Raw genomic sequence first — 22280 nt, forward strand, 5'->3', positions numbered from 1 at the left:
CCAGCTGCTGTAAGAGCCACTAAAGTGAATATCAGGAAGCATGGCTGGATACAGAGACAGACAGATATTCAGAGAGATAGCCGTGCTAGTCTGGTGTAGCAGAAATGACACGAGACAGATGGCACCTTATAGACAGAGAACACCAGTAGTACTATAATATTTATAGTTAGCCTTACATATAATATTTATTATAACTGGTATATAGACAAAGCACAAATAGTAATTCAGTTCAACATAGAGGCATCTTTCATATGCCTGATTACCAAATGACTAGAATCTCTCTCCCTGCATCAGCCAGGAACGAAAGAAAGAGGTCAGTGGTTGTCTGTTGCTGGCGCGGTACTCTTTGTGGTCTTTCACATACACACTGTCATAGCCTTTTGTTGCATAGGTGGGCTGCGCTGTCCTTGCCAGGTCAGAGTTTTTCTTATTGCTTAGCTGTTTCAGAGGTTAGTTGTCTCTGCAGGTGACAGGGGCAGAGATGTCTCTGCCCCTCTTGTCGGCGCTATGCTTGAGTTATGCTTGCTCTTCCTGTGCTGATGGGGAGGCCTTCCTTCTGCAGGTGACTATTAGTTCCATGAAATTCTTTCCAAATTCCCTTGAAGCAACAGTTCTATTGCTGGATATAATTTCTTCTGTAGGAAAGTGGCTGCCTTTATGATGTTTACAACCACAGCTCTCTTCCCCTTAACGTGACATGAGACTAACTTTTTTTTTTTTCTTGATTCCTCTTGCACTATGATGTTCACGCCAGCCACTATATTAACCCTATCACTGTGATGGCACTTTTTTCCTTTCACTCCAGTAGTCCAGATCCAGAGGTATACTAAACGAGGACTAATTTTGGTCTGTAGGCAAACTGCACCATGATCTGCTTCTGAACCAGAGAAACTATTGGTCCCGTGCGTGTACTCCAACTGACCTGAGTTAGGAATATAATTTATGAGGAAAAATTTACAAGACTGCTATAATAGTGGCACCGTGGACATTTATAATGAGTGTGTGACAAGATAGCAATTAGAATTAATTAGTAGTTGTGAAGGATATGTTATGATACCATTGCTACATATTTTGTTTAGGTCACATGGAACGTAAATTTGGTTTAGTCCTGTTATTGTATAGAGAAGCATCCACTGGTAATACTACTACATATTCTTGTGTATGGAGGGGGATGATTGTCAGAGAGGACCCAAGCTGTGAGTTTGTGCAGAAAGGCTGATATGGAGGAAATCAGCAGATCTGTGTGTGTGAAACTTGTTTTGCTTTTTGTCTGACTGCATCGGCTTTGATCGTACTCCCCTTTTAGGAGCAAGTCAAGACACTAGCATTTAAAATAAAAATATTAGATCAAAATCATAGCAGTATTTTAAGATTGTATGTGTTGAAAAAAATACACCTGCATGAGAAGAAAGCTTTTTATTTTAATTTATTTACTAGAATTATCTTTTCTTGTCCTTCAGGGTGGGCGCTCTGGGACTGGCCTCCGGGATCTTGCTGGTCCTTCTGCTCTTCTGTCTGTACCGAGTTTTGTGCCCTAGGAACTATGGGCAGAATGGGCTCTCCCACAGTCGAAGGAAGAGGGGGGACCTGCCCTGTGATGACTATGGCTACTCACCCCCTGTTACTGAAATCGTGCCGCTGGTTCTTAGAGGTCACCTCATGGTAGGTTTTTGAGGATGTTCATTTTATATGTAAACCAATTAATAGTGTGGCTGCGGGTAGCAAACAGGATTACAGGATCCTAGGAAGTATGGTTTCACCAGGGGAACATCTTGACAAACCAACTTGATTGAATTCTTTGAGGTGACCAACATAGTAGATCAGGGACTGCAGTAGATGCTGCCTATCTAGGTTTCGGTAAGACCTTTTAACACTGTTCCACTCAGACTGATAAATAGGCTTAGCTGGTCTGGCAGTGGGAGCAAAGATAGACTGGGCAGGAAGTTGATGAAGTGTCATGTGTCAGAGTGGTGGTCTGTGGAGTCAACTCTGCTGAAAAGAATTGTAATCATTGGGATGCTATAAGGATCAGTGCTAGGCTCAGTCCTCTTTAATGTGTGTATATTTGATATTGTGAAAGAACTGGAAGGTAAAGTGTACTTGCTTGCAGAAGATCTAGATATGCCAAGGAGGATAGGAAAAAATGAAAAAATGGTTTAAAATAGAAAAGTGAACCGGGAGTTGGCAATTGCACTTAAAAAAAACCAAAAAAAACCAAGCAAAATCACGTTTGAGATGAAGAAAACCAAGAACTTACATACCATTTGGAAAGGAAGTTCATGGGATCAGAGGCAGTGGTCTATTGTGGATTGGTAACTGGATAAAAGACAGGAAACAAAGGGTAACACCAAATGATTAGTTTTCCAAATTGAAAAAGGTTGTTAGTGGAATACCCCAGGGATCTGTATTGGGACCTAAGCTATTTAGCATATTCATAAATGATTTGGGGAAAGATATGAGTGAGGTGATCAATTTGCAGATAACACAAAATTGTTTCACAACATTAAAACAGTGCATTGTGAAGAACTGCAGAAGGACTTCGTGAGACTAGGAAACTGGGCCGCTAAACAGCAGATGCAATTTAATGTGGACAAGTGCAAAGTAATACACATAGGAAAGAATGATCCCAACTACTGGTACACAATGCTGGATTGCATGTTAGGAGTTACCACTCAGGAAAATGACCTCTTGAGTTCTTGTGGACGATATCTTGAAACCTTTGGTTCAGTGTGTAGCAGTGATCAAAACAGCAAATAGAATGTTAGAAATTATTTGGAAACAAATAGAGAACAAAATTGAGAATATCATAATGCTTTTGTATAGATCCACGGGGCAACCGCACAATGAGTATTGTATGTAAATCTAGTCTTAAAAAAGACATGACACAGGCATAGTAAAGGTACAGAGAAGGCCAACAAAAACAATAAAAGGGATGGAAAGCTCCCTTATGGAGAAAGGCTAAACAGGTTAAGGCTCTTTAGTTTGGAAAAGAGATGACTGAGAGGACATGATATTGAAATTTATAAAATTATGAATGGGGTAGAATGGGTAAATAGGGAATGGTTATTAGGAATGTGTATTCGTGCGTCCATTCGTTTGATTTGTTTTGCGGCTAAGCACATATCTAAAGATTGGATGAATGGACGCACAAAATGAATGGTGTACGCATAGACGTAAGCGCACACCATTCGTTTTGTGTGCCTAGTGTCCATTTGTTAGATTTTTTGCTTAGCCGCGAAACTAATCAAATGAATGGATGCACGAATGCACATCCCTAATGGTTATTTACCCTTTCTAACAACACTAGGATTAAGGGACTCCATGAAGCTAGAATGTACTTTTCCAGTCCACACACAATCAGTGTATGGAATCTGTTGCCAGAGGATGTGTTCAAGGTTAGGACTTTTCAGCTTGGAGAAGAGACGGCTGAGGGGGGATATGATAGAGGTGTTTAAAATCATGAGAGGTCTAGAACGGGTAGATGTGAATCGGTTATTTACTCTTTCGGATAGTAGAAAGCGGGCACTCCATGAAGTTAGCATGGGGCACATTTAAAACTAATTGGAGAAAGTTCTTTTTTACTCAACGCACAATTAAACTCTGGAATTTGTTGCCAGAGGATGTGGTTAGTGCAGTTAGTATAGCTGTGTTTAAAAAAGGATTGGATAAGTTCTTGGAGGAGAAGTCCATTACCTGCTATTAATTAAGTTGACTTAGAAAATAGCCACTGCCATTAGCAATGGTAACATGGAATAGACTTAGTTTTTGGGTACTTGCCAGGTTCTTATGGCCTGGATTGGCCACTGTTGGAAACAGGATGCTGGGCTTGATATGGACCCTTGGTCTGACCCAGTATGGCATGTTCTTATGCTCTTAAGGTAACTGACATAGTGGGGATCAGAAGAGGATTGGACAAGTTCCTGAAGGAAAAGTTCATATACAGTTATTAGCAGGTTAGACTTGGGAAAGCCAGCGCTTATCACTAGGAATGGGATACAAGAAATAGATCAACTTTCATTCCTGGTATTTATTTATTTATTTATTTATTTATTTAGAGGTTTTTATATACCGCAGTACGTAAAATATACATCACCGCGGTTTACAATTAACAATAAATTAGCAACAATGCTTTACAAATAACAGAATTAGTAAATATTAATTACATATAACAGGATTAACAGCAAACAGGCTGTATCGATCGTGGACCATCCATAAGGAGAATGTTTAACAAACCATAATGATATTGTGGTAATATTATCATTTACGAAACAATAATATAACAAACTAGAATATAATACTATAATGGTGCTGTGGGATAATACAAGTTCTAAATTGAATTGAAGATAACACAATACAAATATCATGTTAAGGGAAAAATGTGGGCGTAGGGGGGCGGAGGAATAAGGAGAGAGAATGTGGGTAGAAGGGACATGGAGCTGGGAGTTATCTTGGTGAGGTAACTAGAGTGTCAAATCAGTTTAATTGGTAGACAGGTGGGAGATAACATTCACAAAATAGTGAATTTAATGTGGATTGCCTGTAAGAGTAAGACTCCTTCGGTCTTACTGGCTGTAGATGCAGAAAAAGCTTTCGATCGGGTCCACTGGGGGTTTTTGTTTAAAGTTTTACAAAAATTAGGCTTGGGGGGAGAATTTCCGAACTTAGCTGAGAGCTATGTATGCTTCCCCTAAGGCCTGTATCAAGGTCAAAGGCTCGTATTCTAGTATTTTTCAGCTAGGTAGGGGTACACAACAGGGATGCCCACTCTCACCTCTACTTTTTGCTCTGTTTATGGAGCCCTTGGCAAACTAATGATGATATTAAGGGTATTTGTGTGGGCGACTCCTAATTTAAAATTTCTTTATTTGCGGATGATATCCTGTTTTCTGTGGCCCATCCGCAGTTGTCATTACCCATATTAGTGCAGGAGCTTGAGAGATTTAGTGCCATTTCGGGCTTCAAAATAAATATGTCCAAATCAGAGATTCTAAAATGTTTCTCTATCTAAAGAACAGGTGCTCAGATTACAGGCGCATTTTCCCTTTAAATGGGCGTCCCACAGTATTCGTTATTTGGGAATTCAGCTGGGACCTGATTGGTCCCAGTTATTTAGATTAAATTATGGTCCTGTTAATGGCACAGACTTCCAAAGACCTAGATATTTGGACCTCATATCCCATGTCCTGGCTAGGATGAGTTGCAGTTATTAAGATGAATGTGCTCCCCAGGTGGCTCTACCTTTTTCAAACTCTCCCGATAGAGGTTCCATTCAAATTTTTGAGTTTGCTACACATAAAAGTCTTTCATTATATCTGGCGGAGATGCCCTCCTAGGGTGGCTAGAAGGTTATTATTTCAGCCTAAGCATTTGGGGAGTCTGGAAGTTTTTCGCAATATTATATTGCGGCCCAAATGAGAGCTGTATATGATTGGATGTCCCAAGTTTATAAGAAACAATGGAAAAGCATCGAGCAAGCAGAAGTCAAGGATGAGTCCCTTTATGTTAGACTATGGGGTCTACCTCCCCAAGGAGGTTATAATCTGGTTCTAAATCCTTTTACTGGTTTAATGTTAAAATTATGACAAAGATGAGATCTGCCCTGCCGGGTCATGAATCTTTGTCCCCGCTGTTATCGTTGTGCCTATATAAAGGGGGGTATATGATGACCAAATTGGGAAATATATTTAGCAGATGGTCCCAATGAGGTATCTGGTGTTGTGGGTAGCTAATTGATCATTTCAAGATACTTGCTTTCTCCAATATACAATTACAATACAGTGCCTACCCTTACCCCTGCATTAGAGGCAGGGGTAAGGGTAGGCGGCAAACTTTCCCCCAGCCCCCGCTCACCTGCCCTGGCCGCGTCCATGAGTGCTGGTCTCCGGGGCAGCCCCAGTCCTCTCCCCTCCTCCCGAAGCAACGAAAGCGGAAAAAAATCGAAAAAGCGAAAAAAAAAAAAGTTGCCGTGACGCCAAACGTCGTGACGCCACGCATTGAGCGGCCCAATTGCACGCACAGGGGCCGTTTTCGCCCGTGCAGGCATCCATCTTCACCTCCAGGAGGCAGGGGAGCCGCGGTCCGTCTCCGGAGGAGGGCTGTGAAAAAAGTAAGTCACTTCGTTGCTTTACCGTACACTGCCAGTCCTCTCCCCTCCTCCCCGAGCAAGGCTGCTTTTCGCGCCTTGCTTCGGGAGGAGGAGAGAGGACTGGCAATCCTGAGCGTACCGTAGGATTGCCTGTCCTCTCTCCCCTCTCTCTCTTGCAACTTTTATTTTTTTCACTTTTTCGCTTTTATTTTTTTTCCGCTTTCGTTGCTTGCTTCGGGAGGAGAGAGGACTGGCAATCCCAAGCGTAGGAGAACTGTCCACTTAAAATGACAGATACCGGTACCAGCGTGTCCGTGAAGCGTTAGGCCAGCGCACCATGGATTACTGTATAGCGCTCTATACAGTAAAATGGGTTGCGCGGGCCTAACGCTTCATGGACGCTTCTTACAGTAGACGCAGCTTGCATTTTTTAAAATTACTGTATAAAGAGCATCACTCTTCTTTTTCAGTCAATCTGTGATTCTGTGAGCACGCAAGCCCAAAAGGGAAGAGAATGCAAGCTTTGTTTTGTTTTGTTCAGCAACTGCCCTATATATTGGTGATATAATTGGACATCTAGATTAATAAAATCTCATACAAATTGCTATAAGAAGGAAGGAATCAAATTAATCAGATTAGTCTGAGTTTCCTTTCTTCTGCATTCTCTCAAAGATCAACAAATGACTGGAGAAGAATGGATGGAAATGGACAATGTGCTCAACGCCCCGTTCTCTCAGGATTCAGTAACATCAGTGGACATTAAGAAGCTGGATACAATTCAAAAAAGAGCTACCAAAAGGGTGCATGGCCTACGCGATGAGCAATACATAGACTGAAAAAGCTAAAGATGTACACTTTAGGAGAAAGGGGAGATTTAATTTAAATTAAACTTTCTATATGGCTTTTCTTGACTGATCAGTCAGATCACAGTGGTTAATCCAGTTGAAAAGTATTACGTGAGGTTTACAGCATAGCGAACATAACAGGTTGCTACTTAACATAGGTTACCTCAGTATTGTTGATAAGACAGAACATTGTTCAAATTAACTTCTCTGTATCAGTTCTTAGAGGAAGAACCTTTATTTTTACTTGAACCTGTTAGTATAGCATCATATATTCAGCTGGTGCTGAGCAGCTGACTGAAGAGCCATGTTTTTAGTTGGTACCTGAAGTCCAAATAGCCAATGAGGGTTTGAAGATGGGGACTAGGAGTTCCATAGACTTGGTGCAGTATCTTTGAAGGCTCTAGATCTTGTTTTTGGCTTGACTGTAGATATTTTTGGAATGATGCCCTCTTATTTTGGTCAATGTGACTGATCTTCATTGCGTTGAACATGCAAGACATAATTTTAAATTTGATATGAAAGAAAATTGGAAGCCAGTGTAGGGTGGCATGTTCCCATTTTCTACTACCTGTTGTTATTCTAGCAGTGGCATTTTGTAGCACCTGTAACTTGTTTTTTTTGGGGGGTGGCCACTGTTAGACACATTTACCAATAGTCCAGGATAGTAGAAAGACTAGGGGGCACTCCATGAAGTTAGCATGGGGCACATTTAAAACTAATCGGAGAAAGTTCTTTTTTACTCAACGCACAATTAAACTCTGGAATTTGTTGCCAGAGGATGTGGTTAGTGCAGTTAGTATAGCTGTGTTTAAAAAAGGATTGGATAAGTTCTTGGAGGAGAAGTCCATTACCTGCTATTAAGTTCACTTAGAGAATAGCCACTGCCATTAGCAATGGTAACATGGAATAGACTTAATTTTTGGGTACTTGCCAGGTTCTTATGGCCTGGATTGGCCACTGTTGGAAACAGGATGCTGGGCTTGATGGACCCTTGGTCTGATCCAGTATGGCATTTTCTTATGTTCTTACACAAGTACTAATGATTGCATGACTGTTTTTAGGCCAGTTGGTTGCAATAAAGGGCATAATTGCTTTACTATTTGGAGGTGCCAGCATGCTTTGTTTGTAACGTTTGATAGTTGATTCTCCATGATCAAAGCAGAGTCAAGGATGATGCCTAAGCTTTTAACCTCTTGTGGAAATAGAATGGCATTACTAAAATAATAAAGTGGGGGTGGAAATAGGGCATAGGGCATGGACTTGGTGAATTGTTCACCCATAGGATTTCTGTTTTGTCCAAGTTTATTTGAAGTTGGCTATTACTCATCCAATTTATTGCCTCAAGAAATTGGTTGAGAAGTACTGTTGTTCCTTCCAGGTGTCCAATGTTGGCAAGAGGATTTAAATGTCATCTGCTTAACTGTATAATTTTTAAGTCCAAATTTTCTTATGGTAGATGCAATAGGTGCAAAGTATACATTAAATAGGATAAGAATAGTGGGGAATCTTGGGATACTCCCCACCTCAAGGGCCAAGGTTTGGAGATTACTATATCCTAGGTAATTTTCTGAGTTCTGCTGATAAGAAAAGCTCTTAAACCAGTTTTTCACATTTCCCCAGATGCCTATATTTGATAGTCTAGTCAGCATCATTTGAAGGTCGATTTTGTCAAGTGCATCTGAAAGATTGAGGAGAATCAGTAGGTCTGATCCTCTTTGATCCATCAGTAGTCACGAATCAATAAAAGATTACCAGTACTGTTTCTATGCTGTATCCTTTATGGAACCCTAATTGAGCTGGGTCTAATTTGTCTTTAAGGAACTCCTTCAAGTGTCTTGTGACCACAGATTCCAAAAGCTTGGCTAGTGTTGGGGGCAGTCGGTGTCTAGTATGGGGTTTTTAGCATAGGTTTTATGTTGGTTAATTTTAATTGGTCTGGATATTTATTTCTTTAAAACATTTATTTCCTGCTTATATCAAACCAGTTGTGCTAAGCAGGTCACAATGCACAAATCATTACAAAGCAAACTACACACACATAAAATAATACATTTCAAAAATCATCTTAAAAACATAAGAAAGAAACGCTACACACCTGATGAATGAGAAAATACTTTCCACCGTTAAAGACCTTGGCATCACCATAGATGGTGAACTTAACATGAAAAAACATATCAACTCAATAATTAAAGACTGATTCTACAAACTTCAGATCCTAAAAAAAGTTAAACCACTTCTCCACACCCACTACTATCGTACAGTCCTCCAAGCACTCCTATTCTCCAAACTTGATTACTGTAATGCCCTCCTCCTGGGCCTCCCTTCCACCTCACTCAAGCTGCTACAGTTACCCCAGAACGCAGCGGCAAGTTCACTTACAAACACCAAAAGATCCGATCATATCACACCAGTACTCAAAAATCTACACTGGCTACCCATCCACCACAGAATACAATATAAAGTCTTAACCCTAGTCCACAAAGCTCTTCTCAATGAGAAGTTCAACGGGCTTAACTCCACCCTATACTTTCACACCACTCAAAGAAAACTACGCTCCACCAACACTGGACTCATTACAATACCCTCACCAAAAACAGCACACCTGACCACAACAAGGGAACGATCCCTATCGATAGCAGGACCTTCACTCTGGAACAGCTTACCGCCTCAACTCAGACTGGATCCCATATCCCAATCCGTCAAAAAAATCATCAAAACATGGCTCTTTAAAAAAGCATTTCCGACAGTAACCTAAGGCCCACCCCCACCAGCAGTAAGCCTCTCTATTCTATCCTGCATTGCATATCTAATTTCTTACATTTTAGGTCACTTGACAAATGCTACACCATTAAATTACTGCTGTCAAATGTTACACTTTTATATTACAGCTGACCATCCTATTGTACTCTGCGTTACTTTAGTATACCATTATATTCTATGTTACCATGTAAATGTCACATTGTTATACCACTGTTTGACCCCTCTCTTATTCCCTCTTAAGTCCTCCTAATTTACAATACTACAAATAATGCCAAGTTCCTACATCAAAAGACCTGAAGTCTCAACGTAATATGCCATTAACAACACCAAGTTAAAATGCCAGAAGGTAAAATATTAAAATGTAAAACATTACCAACGACACCAAGTCAAAATGTTAAAAGTTACTTTGTTAAATGTTATTAATGACACAATTAAAAATTTAGTTAAATGTCATTAAACGTTACTTATGTTAGTGAAATTGTTAGTAATATGTTACCAATTACTCCATGTTAAAATGTTAAAAATGATACGAAGTTACAATGTAAAGTAAGTAATATAAATCTTACTGGAACTGCCTTACACTGTAAACCGTTGTGATATGCCAGATCGAACAACAGTAGATAAAAGCAAATAAATAAATAAGAAAGCAGAGCAAACACTACACACCAAAGTTAGAAATGCACTATGCCCCAAAAGCTTCTAAGAATAAATGGGCTTTTAACTGTTTATGAAACAGTTGTAAATCAGTTATCCTACGTAATTTGCTAGGCAATGATTTCCACACAATGGGACATATTACAGAAAAAGCCCGATTTCTCATCTCTGTCAAATGGGCTTCTTTAATAGATGGGACCTTCAAAAAAACCCATATCTTGCGATCAAAGGATAGGAGAATAATAACTTAAAAGCCCCAATAAATAAGACGACTCTTCCATCTTTAATGCTTTAAAAACCCCAAATCTGCAGTTTAAAACAAATATGCTGCTGTGGTGGCAACCAATGCAATTCGCATAAAAAGGGAGTTACATGATCCCAGGGCCTTCCATGTATTACCAACCCAGCGGCAGAATTCTGTAACACTTGTGTAGCACAAATGCTTGATGTAGGGGAAACCATATATAAACTGTTGCAAGATTGTACCAATGAACGAAAATCATTACGATCCAGCACATATTTCACATGATGTAAAGTTCGCAACTTAAAGAAACCCGTCTTTAGTATTGACTACAATTGTGGTAAAAAAAAATTTTTTAATTTTCGTAGAATAACACCCCTAAATTTCTCATATTTTTACTAGAATTGTAATTCATTTTACTAAAATTGGGTGATACTCCAAATCTGGAGGGAACTGAGTTTTACGAAGGAAAAACACTACCTCAGTCTTTGACAAATTTAAAAACGGCCGGATTTTAAAACCCCGGTGCTTATAAATCCCGGGGTTTACGCATGTGGCCAGGCCTTACGGGCGCCGAGCCAATTTTCAAACGGGCCAGGCCACGCGTGTACATGCCGGGGCCTCAAAAGGAGGCGGTCTGGGGGCGGCCTGGGACAACGCCATTCCTCGCTGTCCCAGAGCCTCGCACGCTGGCCAGCCACCAGCGCGTGCAAGTTACTTCAGGTCGGGCCCTGAAGTAACTTGAAAAATAAAAGAGTTTTAGAGGGTGGGAAGGGAAGGGCGGTTAGGTTAGGGGGTAGGAAAGTTCCCTCCCAGTCTGCTCCTTAATTGGAGCGGACTGGGAGGGAACTGGGGAAGGCCCCGATCTTGTTGCCACACAATTTTGTGTTATTCCACCCCACCCTTGTGCACACTGCCCGGGATTTTATAACGTGCGCACGTCCATAGGCGTGTGCCGGGTAGCCTGCGTGCATATTTTTAAAAAATCTAGCCCTTATTATTTTCCTGCATCCAAGTATTGACTGCTGAAATACAATAAGGAATTCGGTCCAGATTTGTAGACAGAGGAAACATTAATTAGAAAATAAAATTGTAAATCATTTGCATAGAGTCTAAACTCTTTTCCAGATTGTTCAATTAAAAAACAAAGGGAGGCCAAATAAACATTATAAAGAACTGCTGACAAAATTGATCCTTGTGTTACTCCAAACCTCTAAATATACCTGTCTGAACAATTGGCTTGAAACCTAACCTCCTGTTTTCTTCCACTTCAATATGATCTAAAGTATTCATAGACAAGACCAGAAATTCCTAATTGTTTTAAATGCAAACAATGCATTATCATATGTCGCAGAGATGTCTTTAAAAAAAAAAAAAAAAAAGCAATTACTTGCTCTTTATTATCTAACTGACGAAGAAGGAAATCCAGTACTGAAACTAATAATGTTTCAGTACTGTGATTTTTCTGAAAGCCACTTTAAAACCGATGTGTAGTACTGCATTCTCACTCAAAAACTCATTAAATTGCTTATATGGAGGTTTTTCTAATAGTTTACCCAGTGAGCCCAAATTAGAAATTGGTCTGTAACTCATGGATCATTTTTGGTAAATTACCTTTCTTAATGCAGCTGGTACACAACCCTCAGAGTGGGATTGATTACATAACGTAGTTAATGTATCCAAAAAACCCCGCCTTTCAACCCATAAATAGTAGAGAAAGGACATGGATCTAGAAGGCAAACAGAATTTTTTTTTAAAACGCTTCAAAATCCTTCTACTTCTCATTTCATATTTATTTATTTTTATACCATCGTTCTGGACAAGCAAATCTTCCCTACCGGTTCAAAATAATTCCCAGTTCTGACTGATAATATCCTTGCTGGAGAAAAGTATTTACAGTGTTTTCTGGGTAGGATAAGATACATTTTGGTAGGTCCTCGAGGAGACAAGCTGGGTGTAAATCGGATAGTCATACTCCATTTCCTAATCATCCTGTGGGTTTTCTGACATCCTCAGTCTGTTCCTGGTAGAACAGTTTGAGAGAATGCTTGCATCCATTTCCTCCATCTCTGGTCATATAGGGTTCGTGTCTCCCTTCTTAGCTGTTGTGTCAGGAGGCGCTGTATTGAGAGTTAATGTAGCTTTCTCTGTCTTGTGGGGAGGAGAAGAAACCTCCAGAAAGTTTGAAACAAGTAACTGACCATATTCTGTAAGCTATCAGAAAGCATCTCCTATAGCACGAGAAGCTCAGGAGGCATACGAGAAATGCAAGAAAATACTTTGCACTGAGAAGGGGACAGGACATTTGGAACAGGCTTCTAGCAGAGATGATAGGAGTCAAAACAGAGACAGTTTTAAGCATGCTTGTGACAGACATAAAGGTTTCCATAGTGGCAGGGCAAGGGTAAGAGGGAATGCAAAACAGAGTATGACCTGTGGCAGCGCAGTGGCAGGTATAAATGGGCAGGCCTAGTGATGTGTAGCTGTCAGCTTCACACAATATGTCCTCTTTTTCTGGAAAATGCAGCTTTTTATTAAAAAAAACAAACAAACAAACAAACAGGGCTTGGAAAATTGCCAGAACCCTCACATATAGGATGTGCACCAAGCTTGATGTCTGCTCATCTGTTTCTCTCTGCAGGATATCGAGTGCCTGGCCAGTGATAGGATGCTGCTCGTGACCTGTTGCTTGGCAGGACAGATCCGAGTGTGGGACGCCCAGACTGGAGACTGCCTCACTGTCATCCCAAAACATGGGTATGAGATTGCTAGATAGCAGCTTACACCTCTAAGCACAGATTACAGGGAGAGGGGATGCTTGAGCCATAATTTTTCATTGCACTGATTTAAAAAATAAAAAAGCAAACATTTCATCAGTAGGCATGAAGGTTGCACTTGAGAAGAAGGGTGCTCAGATTGGATCACCCTTAAGGTACTTACCCAGTTTACCAAAATTGGTATTTTGTAAATCAGGGACTTTGACTTTTCTGTGACTCCTGTCTGCTATGATAGTTAGATGAAATCAACTGCTGCTTCAGTGAGTGCCCATCCAGACATTAGAAATGCTTTCTCCATGCGTAAGCACCAGGTCTAGTACATCACCCTTCTTTTCATGGGTTGGTTTGTTTTTGATCAGATTTTATCCAGTTCTTCCACGTGTTGGAAGTCTATAGACCCATACTGGTGTAGATGGCAGTTTCATATCCACTTTCCAAGATAACCTACAGTGACATGTTCTTTCCCTAAAGAAGATTTGATGATATTTTTTTTTTTACAAAAAGAGCTATTTATCCCCCTTTTCTGCTATTTCTTTCCTTCCTGATTTCTCATTCATGAGACCCATAGAATCACAACTCCATGATAAAATCAATATCTAGATCTACCTCCATCGGGGCTTGCAGATATGTAATTTTATTGCCTGGACTCTGAACATTTGTGTTATAGCCTTCCAGCTATTTCTCTTCCCTTTATCTGTGTGCTGTATAGTCTCATATCTGCTTATCTATCCCACTGGTCAAGGGTAGCTTTGTGAGATCCTCAGTTCTGTGTTTCTCGACACTAGTTTCATTTGTTCCTCAAAGAAACAATTGGCTTCCATCTATCAGTTTTTCCTATAGCTTAAACCTCTCTCAGTTTATGATGTGAATTTCTCACCTAAGTTCCTTTTTGTCATATAAACAGCTGTATCCCTCTATTGTTTCATTATATAGCTCCGGCGCCCAATATACCTAAAACCCTCTTCTTTACACCAGGTTTTGAGCCATGTGTTGAAGTAGATGCCATGACATAGGCTTTCCTCAAAAAATGCTAAGGTCGTTGTCAAATCCCTAAGACCCTCTCCTAAATTTTTTTTTTTTTACTTCTCGTGCTACACTGGCTCCATTGCTTGCCAAGTCAGTGATCTATAAATGCAATATGACATCTTCTGAATCCTTTTTTTTTCTACAGCTATAATGCTAAGAATCTTATGTATTTCTTCAAGCTGATGATCCAGTTAGGCATTTTACCTTTGTTTCCCTCCAAATGTATCCTTAAGTTAACATCTTTTGTAATAGAATTCCCCAGGAGAAGGATTTTTCTATTGTTCCTTGATCCTTTGACGTTCTTATAGTGTTTTGTGTATAGCTGGTCTTTCACTAATTTTGTTTCCACTTCAGGTGCTTTTTCTGGCAGAGTGTCTTGTTTTTAGTGCTGTGAAGCTATTGTGTGGGTATCATTTGAGGGATGATTCTGTGTCACAGGCCTTATCCTGCTAGAACCTATTCTACCCAGTCTGCTCTGTTTTTAATTTCCTTTATGGGACCAGAGAGAGATTTTCTGGATGCTGTATATGGAGGAAGGTGTCCCTAAGTTTAGATAGATCTACCTTAAACAGAGTCAGCTCATTCTGCATTGCAGAGAGCTACAGGTAGATGGTGCAAGCTTTAAGCCTTCATTTGATCCACCTAAGTAATAGAGCTCCACAATAAATGAAAATAAAAAAAAACACTTAAGTCACAGTAGAGAAGTTGAATGCTATCTGATACATTGAGAAGATGCTTCATGGCACAATGGGTAACTGGCTTATGGAGTAAAGAACCCAATAACATCTTATTATTATTATGAGTTTCTGTATATGGTAATATTAGCTATGCCTATATCCCATGACATCACTACATTGATCTAATGTTGATGGGTAATTGGCATAATCACCTCAAAATTGTTCAGTAAATTATTCAGTCTATGGTGCCATCTAATTGATTGCAAAGCAGTCAAGTTTAAAGATAAACTCTTGTAACGTTCTCAGACCTTGAAGCAGTCAGTCACCCAACTAATCATAGCTATGGAAATCTTTGCACATCTGTGGATGACCTCCCTCCTTCTCATTATGTCTTCTTTCCTTAAATCATAATTAGAGGAGTCTGTATCGTGTGTCATACCAGCAAGTTCCTCATTCCCCTGTGTTTGCTACTGCTCAAGATTGATCCATGATGTTTGCTGAGTACTGGCAAGCATTTTCCCCTTGATTAGCAGAGGCCTGCAACTGTATCTTCATATGCCACCTCAGTGCTCTGAAAAAGAAAAGGACTTGTGGCTTAACAATTCACAGCTCCAGTCCTTGCTTCACAGTGGGGGATCCCATATGTCCTCTATTCCATGGACACAACAGTGTTTAGGGGTATCTCTCAAGAGTAAGTAATGGACCCAATGGGATAAAAAATTCATTTGATCTAAATTTAGCAGTTGTCATTTTTGCTGATCTGCACCCATCACAGCCTGAGTGAAAAGCAGTTCAGTTTTAGGGATCAATTTTGACCCGTTTTGTGATTGATTTGAAATCAGGATGCGGCGGGAGAGCAGCGGCGTCTTTGAGTATCAGGAATGCTGGGATCAGTTGTCAGACTCGAGGAATGGAACAGAGGATTCCTTTGAAAATGGCCACCCATTGAAGAGGAAGCTCACTCCAACTCAGCCCCTGCTGTTCCACGACCAGCCAGATCTCACCAGCCTCATTGACACCAACTTTTCCGACCTGACGAAATGTGAGGAACCAGAGACACGGCAAAGAACATGTGCCCAGCACAGAGATGCCAGATATGATTTCAGAAGCTTGGTACAAAAGGCCTATGAGGAGCACAGCACTTCCAACTGCATAAGCTTCTCTAGCTTCTCCCCTCTTCCCCGTGGACAATCCACGGCACCTGCCATGACCAATGGTGCCTGGTCACCAGAATGCAGCCTGGAAGGGGGCTACAGTAGTGTCAGGCGGTGGAGCCTTGGAGACAACCCCTCCCCTGTTCTTGAAAAGACTTCCCCAGTCCCTGCATGGGCAGAGGATTTTGAGAGCTCAGTCTGGAGCCTGGGTCTGCAGGGGAACCTCATTGTTGCTGGAAGAAGTAATGGAACACTAGAGGTAAGCAAAAATTTGTCATTCCCCCTATAAATCCTGAGATGTGACTTGTGTCATTCTCCATGGACAGGCCGGACAGTAATCAGCCACACAAATGGGTGATGTCATTTGACAGCACTAAGACAGAAAAGCTCTCTCGGAGCTCAGAAAACCCAAGAAGGTTTTTTGAGCATGTCCAGGTGTTCCCATGCAGCCACCGCCACGTTAGTCTCTTCAGTCTTTTTTTCTTCCACGTCTGTGAAAGGGCATGTTTTTACTCTCATTCAGCCACTCGCCAAACATTTTTCTTACTTTTTTTCTTTTGTGTTTTCTTGTGGGTTTTTTTTCCTTCCTCCTTTCTTTCCTTCAGATGTCCAAAATTGAATTTGACTTAACCTTAGCTCTCTTCATGATGCAGATAGCAAACCGGGCTTCAAAAGATGTCCCTGCTGTTCCTGAAAGATGTCTCTATCAAACCAATATGATCGCTGTGTTCACTGCTCAGGCTCATCACATCTTGGGTCTAATTTCACTGCCTGTGCTCAGATGTCACCCAGGGCAAGAAAATCCAGAAGCTACATGCTAAAAAAAATAAATTTTTAACTTCTCTTCAATCCTCCAGATCAGCAAAGAGGAAACCCTCAACAGCTGAGGGATGCATCTCCTAAATCAACAAAGGAAGAGTCTCCTCCTCATAAGCACCATGACCCAGAGAATGTGCTCTATTACTGAGGGAGAGAAACTCTTCTCTTTGGTACTGAACTAGACAGGAGTCAAACAGACCCTGTGGATTCTGACAATAGAAAACTCCTTTGACGACATCACTCTTTGGCACAGAATTTTCACCAGTACCATCAACAAATAAAGGTACCATATTTGTCAGTGCCCTCAAGTTCTTGGCACTGAAATACAAATCTTGGCACTGGTCAAGCAGAAACGTTAGTGCATTCTGAATTTATTCCAGCCAAACTGTCCGGCATGGCATAATCCTAGTTCCAGAGTCACAGTACCTCTACTGGGATTCTTCCTTTATCAGGAAGATGTGGCTTGACTTTGTCAGAAACTATTTTACTAACATTCCAGATTCTCTACCTCCTCCATCCCAATTAGAAAAAAATGTCTTCCATTTTGGAATACATGGCCTCAAAATCTGAAACTGAATCTACTATTCTGCCGAATCAAGCTAGAAAAGAAATGATATAACTGAGTTACAGCTTAAATCTCAAGGTTCGCCTTCATCCCAGGACAGGCTACCTCAGAAGAAACACTTGTAGCATTGTTTGACTCTCAAGAAGAATTACAATTATCATATAATTCTTTCTTTGTCCTATCATTCTGATGGCGAAATGTCTGCCAGTCTTCCATTGGACCCTCTCCACAGCCCCCGAAAGGTTCATCTCTGCTGGAGAATATGTCATATCCCGCCTTTGTCCAAAAAATGGCAAAGGTAATTTTATTTACTTTACAGGAGGAGACAGAACCTTAAGATGGGATAGATATTCAAACGCTACTTAGCTAGATATCTTGGGGGTGGGCAATGGACGGACCAAGGCAGGGTAACTTATCTGGTTATCATAACCGGACAAGTGCCTATATTCAGCCTTATCGGGTTAAGTTAACCAAATAAGTTATAGCTCGTTAGCAGCTCTTACGTTATCTGGTTAACTAGCACTTATCCATTCTAAGTTAACCAGATAATTAATATCCGAATAACTTAGATAACCAGATATTTTTTAATATTGGGCCCAATATATTTAGTTTGCTATGCAGTGGCATCTGTCACATTCTTCTTTGGAGTTCCTGTAGTACACTATGAACCGGAGCAGCAGTTACTACCTTACGAAGCTTGCTGGACAGACTGGATGGACCATTTGGTCCTTTTCTGCCATCATTACTATGTTACTATGTATTCTTCCTGGTATCTTTAAGATCTCAGTCAAATATCTTTTAAGCATATCAGTCAGGGAAACAGTGAGAAGTTTAGGAAAATTACTGAGGTGTAAATTACATCATCTTGACACGTTTTCCAAAAATTCAACCATATTAGACAGTGCAGAGTTTACTTTCACCAAATTCCCTTCCCCTTCTTTTAATTCTTGAAATATTTGTTTTCACATTTATCAAGCCTCACTTTTACAGTGTTAATCTTAATTTCCTGATTGTTAACCTTAACTAACATTTTTTTTATTTAAGATTAAACATTTTGTATCTGATCCATTAAAGATTTCCCAATGTCCACTAAAGCTTCCCACAAAGTCTCAAAGTTAAATTGATTAGGGCGCTGTAGAAAGGAGGAGGACAAGTCTCAACTTGCAAACCTTGGGATGAATGCAGTGCCACAGCTGAGGTCAACTGCGTGTCTGCTGTAGTTTCTTGAGCCACCAAAAGACTTCTTGCTGAGATCTGAAAACTTCCCCTGCTGCCCGCCATCCTGGGAAGAAGCTTGCTGGGGAGTTGCAGCCTCCACAGAATCCCTATCTGCTCTGGCCTCACCCGCTCCAGCGCCGACATCGTCAGATGCCATCTGGGCGGGAAATTCAGCTGCAGAAGTTTTTCCTTGGGTGGCTGTACCGGAGCAATCCACCACTCTAGGGTTAAAGATGTTTCCAGGCTGGAAGAATCCCAAGGGGTTCCACCTGTTCCTTCCCTGGGACCTCTGATGGCGACTCGCCAGAGCACGACACTGGAGATTCTGAGAACTGCAAGAAACGAGCCACTGGGCCAGCCGTAGTCAGGAAGACAGACTCGGATGGAAAAACCCGAACCTTCCCCTTGTGTTTCACCATCAGGAAATCCAAAGGAGCCAATATTATGGAAGTTGACTATCAGAAGCAATAGCAAGGAGAAAATGGTAAGAACGTGCAGTATAGCACCTCAGCCCTCTGACATCGTGGATCTCGTTCTGATAGAAACATTTAAATACCTCCCAGGGTTTCCACCAAAAAGGAGGTTCTAGAGTTGAGGGGGGTCATGGGATTTGAGTGAAAGGGGGTAGACTCAGGAGTAATGTAAGGAAATATTTCTTTACAGAGAGGTTGGTGGATACATGGAACAACTTCCCTGTGGAGATGGCGGAGACAAAAACAGTATCTGAATTCAAGAAAGCGTGGGATAAGCACAGAAGATCTCTGAGGGACTGGTAGGGATTGTAAAGCTGAGTAGTTGGTGTGGATGGGCAAACTAGATAAACTGTATGGTCTTTTCTTCTGTCACATTTCTGCATTTCTATGGTACACGAAGACCAAGATAATCCTAGCCTTTTCATATCAGAAACATGTTTCTGCCCGTTTCTTCATGGAAATGTTGGGCCACATGGCGGCATCAATCCATGCTACCACTTTTGCACATCTCAACGTGAGACAGGCTTAGTGGCACTTGAAGTCTCAGTGGAACTGTAGCCATTTTTGCACAAAATGAATATCTCCAGCACTCTCATCTAATTTCTGGCAAGGTGACTGGATCCTTCCAGTTTGCTGAGAGGTTAGTCTTTTCATGAGCCTGAATTTCAAGTTATGATTCCACAGACGCCTCCAATCAAAAATGGGGAGCTCATCTGAACAGTCTTTGTTCTCAGCCAATTTCGGGTACAAAAGCAATCACTGGCCAGTTTGCTAAGTTAGCCAGATAAACGAATCTGGCTAACTTTGCAGAGAGAGTTATTGGTGTAGCTGCAACGCTGAATATAGATGAGTTTTAGGACTGCTTTATGGCACAACTGCAGTTAGCCAGTTACATTATCTGGCTAACCTAGCTGTGCCCAGAAATGCCCCCGGAATGCCCCTACATTATCCGGCTAACCTAGTTCCGCCCAGAAACGCCCCCGGAATGCCCCTACATTATCCGGCTAACCTAGCTCTGCCCAGAAATGCCCCCGGAATGCCCCTACATTATCCGGCTAACCTAGCTCCGCCCAGAAACGCCCCCGGAATGCCCCTACATTATCCGGCTGAATGGCATATAATGAGATATCTGGCTAAACGTTAGGCAAATAAGTGCCCAAAACAGATAACTCACAAGTTATCCGGCCAAATGCTGCTGAATATGGAAAGATTATCCCCTATAAATCACCTAGAGTTGAGAGCAGTGCTTTAAAATCATTCAATCCTTGGTCAAAAGGGAAAGTGGTATTGATCCAAACAGACAACCAAGTAGCAATGTTCTATATCAACAAATAAGGAGGAACAGGCTCTTTCAATCTTTGTCAAGAAGTATGCAAAATATGGGAATGGTCTGTTTACCAAAGGATGTATCTGACAGACACATCAGACTTATCTGGCTAAGTAGCAGTTTATCTGCAGATATTCAGCCGTATAACCGGGATTTGGCAAGCCATTTGTACCCCCAACTGAAACAAAATAAAATCTATACTTGTTAGTCCCAATACCCCTCCTTATCCCCATCCAAATTTCCACCAAAGGGTCAACTGCGCTTTGGCATTGACCCGTTTGTAGACCGGGTCGTCGTGATCCAATGACGTCAATGCTGGCTGAAAGGGACAGGGCTGGCAAGCCCCAGGAACAGCGGTGTCTCAGGAAACAACAGGCAGGTAAAAGGGCACAGGGATGATAGTGTTCAGGGCAGTCTCGGAGCTTGGTGGATGATGTCATCCACCTGTGTGGCTGATTTGTCCTGCTCTCTATAAAGAATGCCCTGTTACAGGTGAGCAGTTTTATACTACATATCATACACAGCCTAGATTTTTCTTTGGTTGTGATATGAACTTTTGCTTTTATTAAGTATGATAAACTGAGGACCTCCATGGTTCACTCTGTTCATTTAAAAAAAAAAAAAAAAAATCCCCGAAACAAAACATTTAGTCCTTACAATAGCTTAATCCTTTGTGTCGTACAATCGGTATAATCTGATGAACGACAAACGCTACCTCTTCTCCTTTCTCTGGCCTCCGCCACTTTAGCTGCTCCTGTGCCCCACTCCCTTCACATACTCAAAAGCCCTGCTGTTTTTCAAACTTTGATATTTTATGTTGCTTGTGGTTTTAAGGTGTGGGATGCAATAGACGGTACCTTACGCTGCAGCAGCATGGAAGGGCAGTCTGGAATTACTGCGCTCATATTCCTAAATCACAGGTAAACAAAGAGCAGTTTCTCTCATCTTAGCTGCAATGATGTAAGCTTTTTTATTTATGGTTGGGTATTTTTTTTTGTTGATGTTTTCTTTAGGGCGGTTTTGTCATGCAGGAAGAGGGAGAGTTTTGCCTCGCAGTTTCTTTTGAAAGAGAAGTGTTCCAAGAAATTCCACCTCTGTGGCATCTTAAGGCCCTCTCCTTATAGAAGTACTTGTAACATTCGCTCATCTTACTCATGTTTAGTGGAGGTCAGACAGCCAAGCCAGGGACTGGAGGAGTAGCCTAGTGATTAGAGCAGCAGCAGGCTGAGAACCAGCAAAACCAGGGTTCAAATCCCACTGACATTCCTTGTGATCTCGGGCAAGTCACATCACCCTCTATTGCTTCAGGTACAAACTTAGGGTCTCCCATTCTGTGTCTATAGAAAAAATGCTTAGTAAATGAGGCCCTTATATTGTAAGCTCTGTGGAGCCAGGAAAATACCTACTGTACCTAAATGTAACTCATCTTTAGCTACTAGTAGAAGGTATGAATTAAATCTAAATATGAAAATATTTTTTATTTTTATTTTATTTATTCACTTTTTATATACCGATATTCGTGAGAGCTTCATATCGGTTTACATCACAAGTCAATGTAGAAATCCAGCAATGCATAACATTAAAATAATAAATAAACTGAGCTAATAATCTTAAACATTTAAAAATATAATACAATGGGGGCACTTAAACATGTGTCAG

The 22280-nt window shown here is 41.0% G+C and overlaps 1 protein-coding gene across 1 annotated transcript in view; it reads left to right on the forward strand.

The window, feature by feature from the left end:
* Nucleotides 1-22280, forward strand: part of SCAP (SREBF chaperone) — a 248292-nt gene that overhangs the window by 188019 nt on the left and 37993 nt on the right. The window contains exons 15-18 of the mRNA XM_029588196.1: nt 1461-1662; nt 13227-13342; nt 15908-16478; nt 21456-21541. Coding sequence (XP_029444056.1) covers nt 1461-1662; nt 13227-13342; nt 15908-16478; nt 21456-21541 — 975 coding nt within the window. The remainder of the gene's footprint in view (nt 1-1460; nt 1663-13226; nt 13343-15907; nt 16479-21455; nt 21542-22280) is intronic.

This window comes from Rhinatrema bivittatum, chromosome 2, assembly GCF_901001135.1.
Source record: "Rhinatrema bivittatum chromosome 2, aRhiBiv1.1, whole genome shotgun sequence".
NCBI lineage: Eukaryota > Metazoa > Chordata > Amphibia > Gymnophiona > Rhinatrematidae > Rhinatrema > Rhinatrema bivittatum.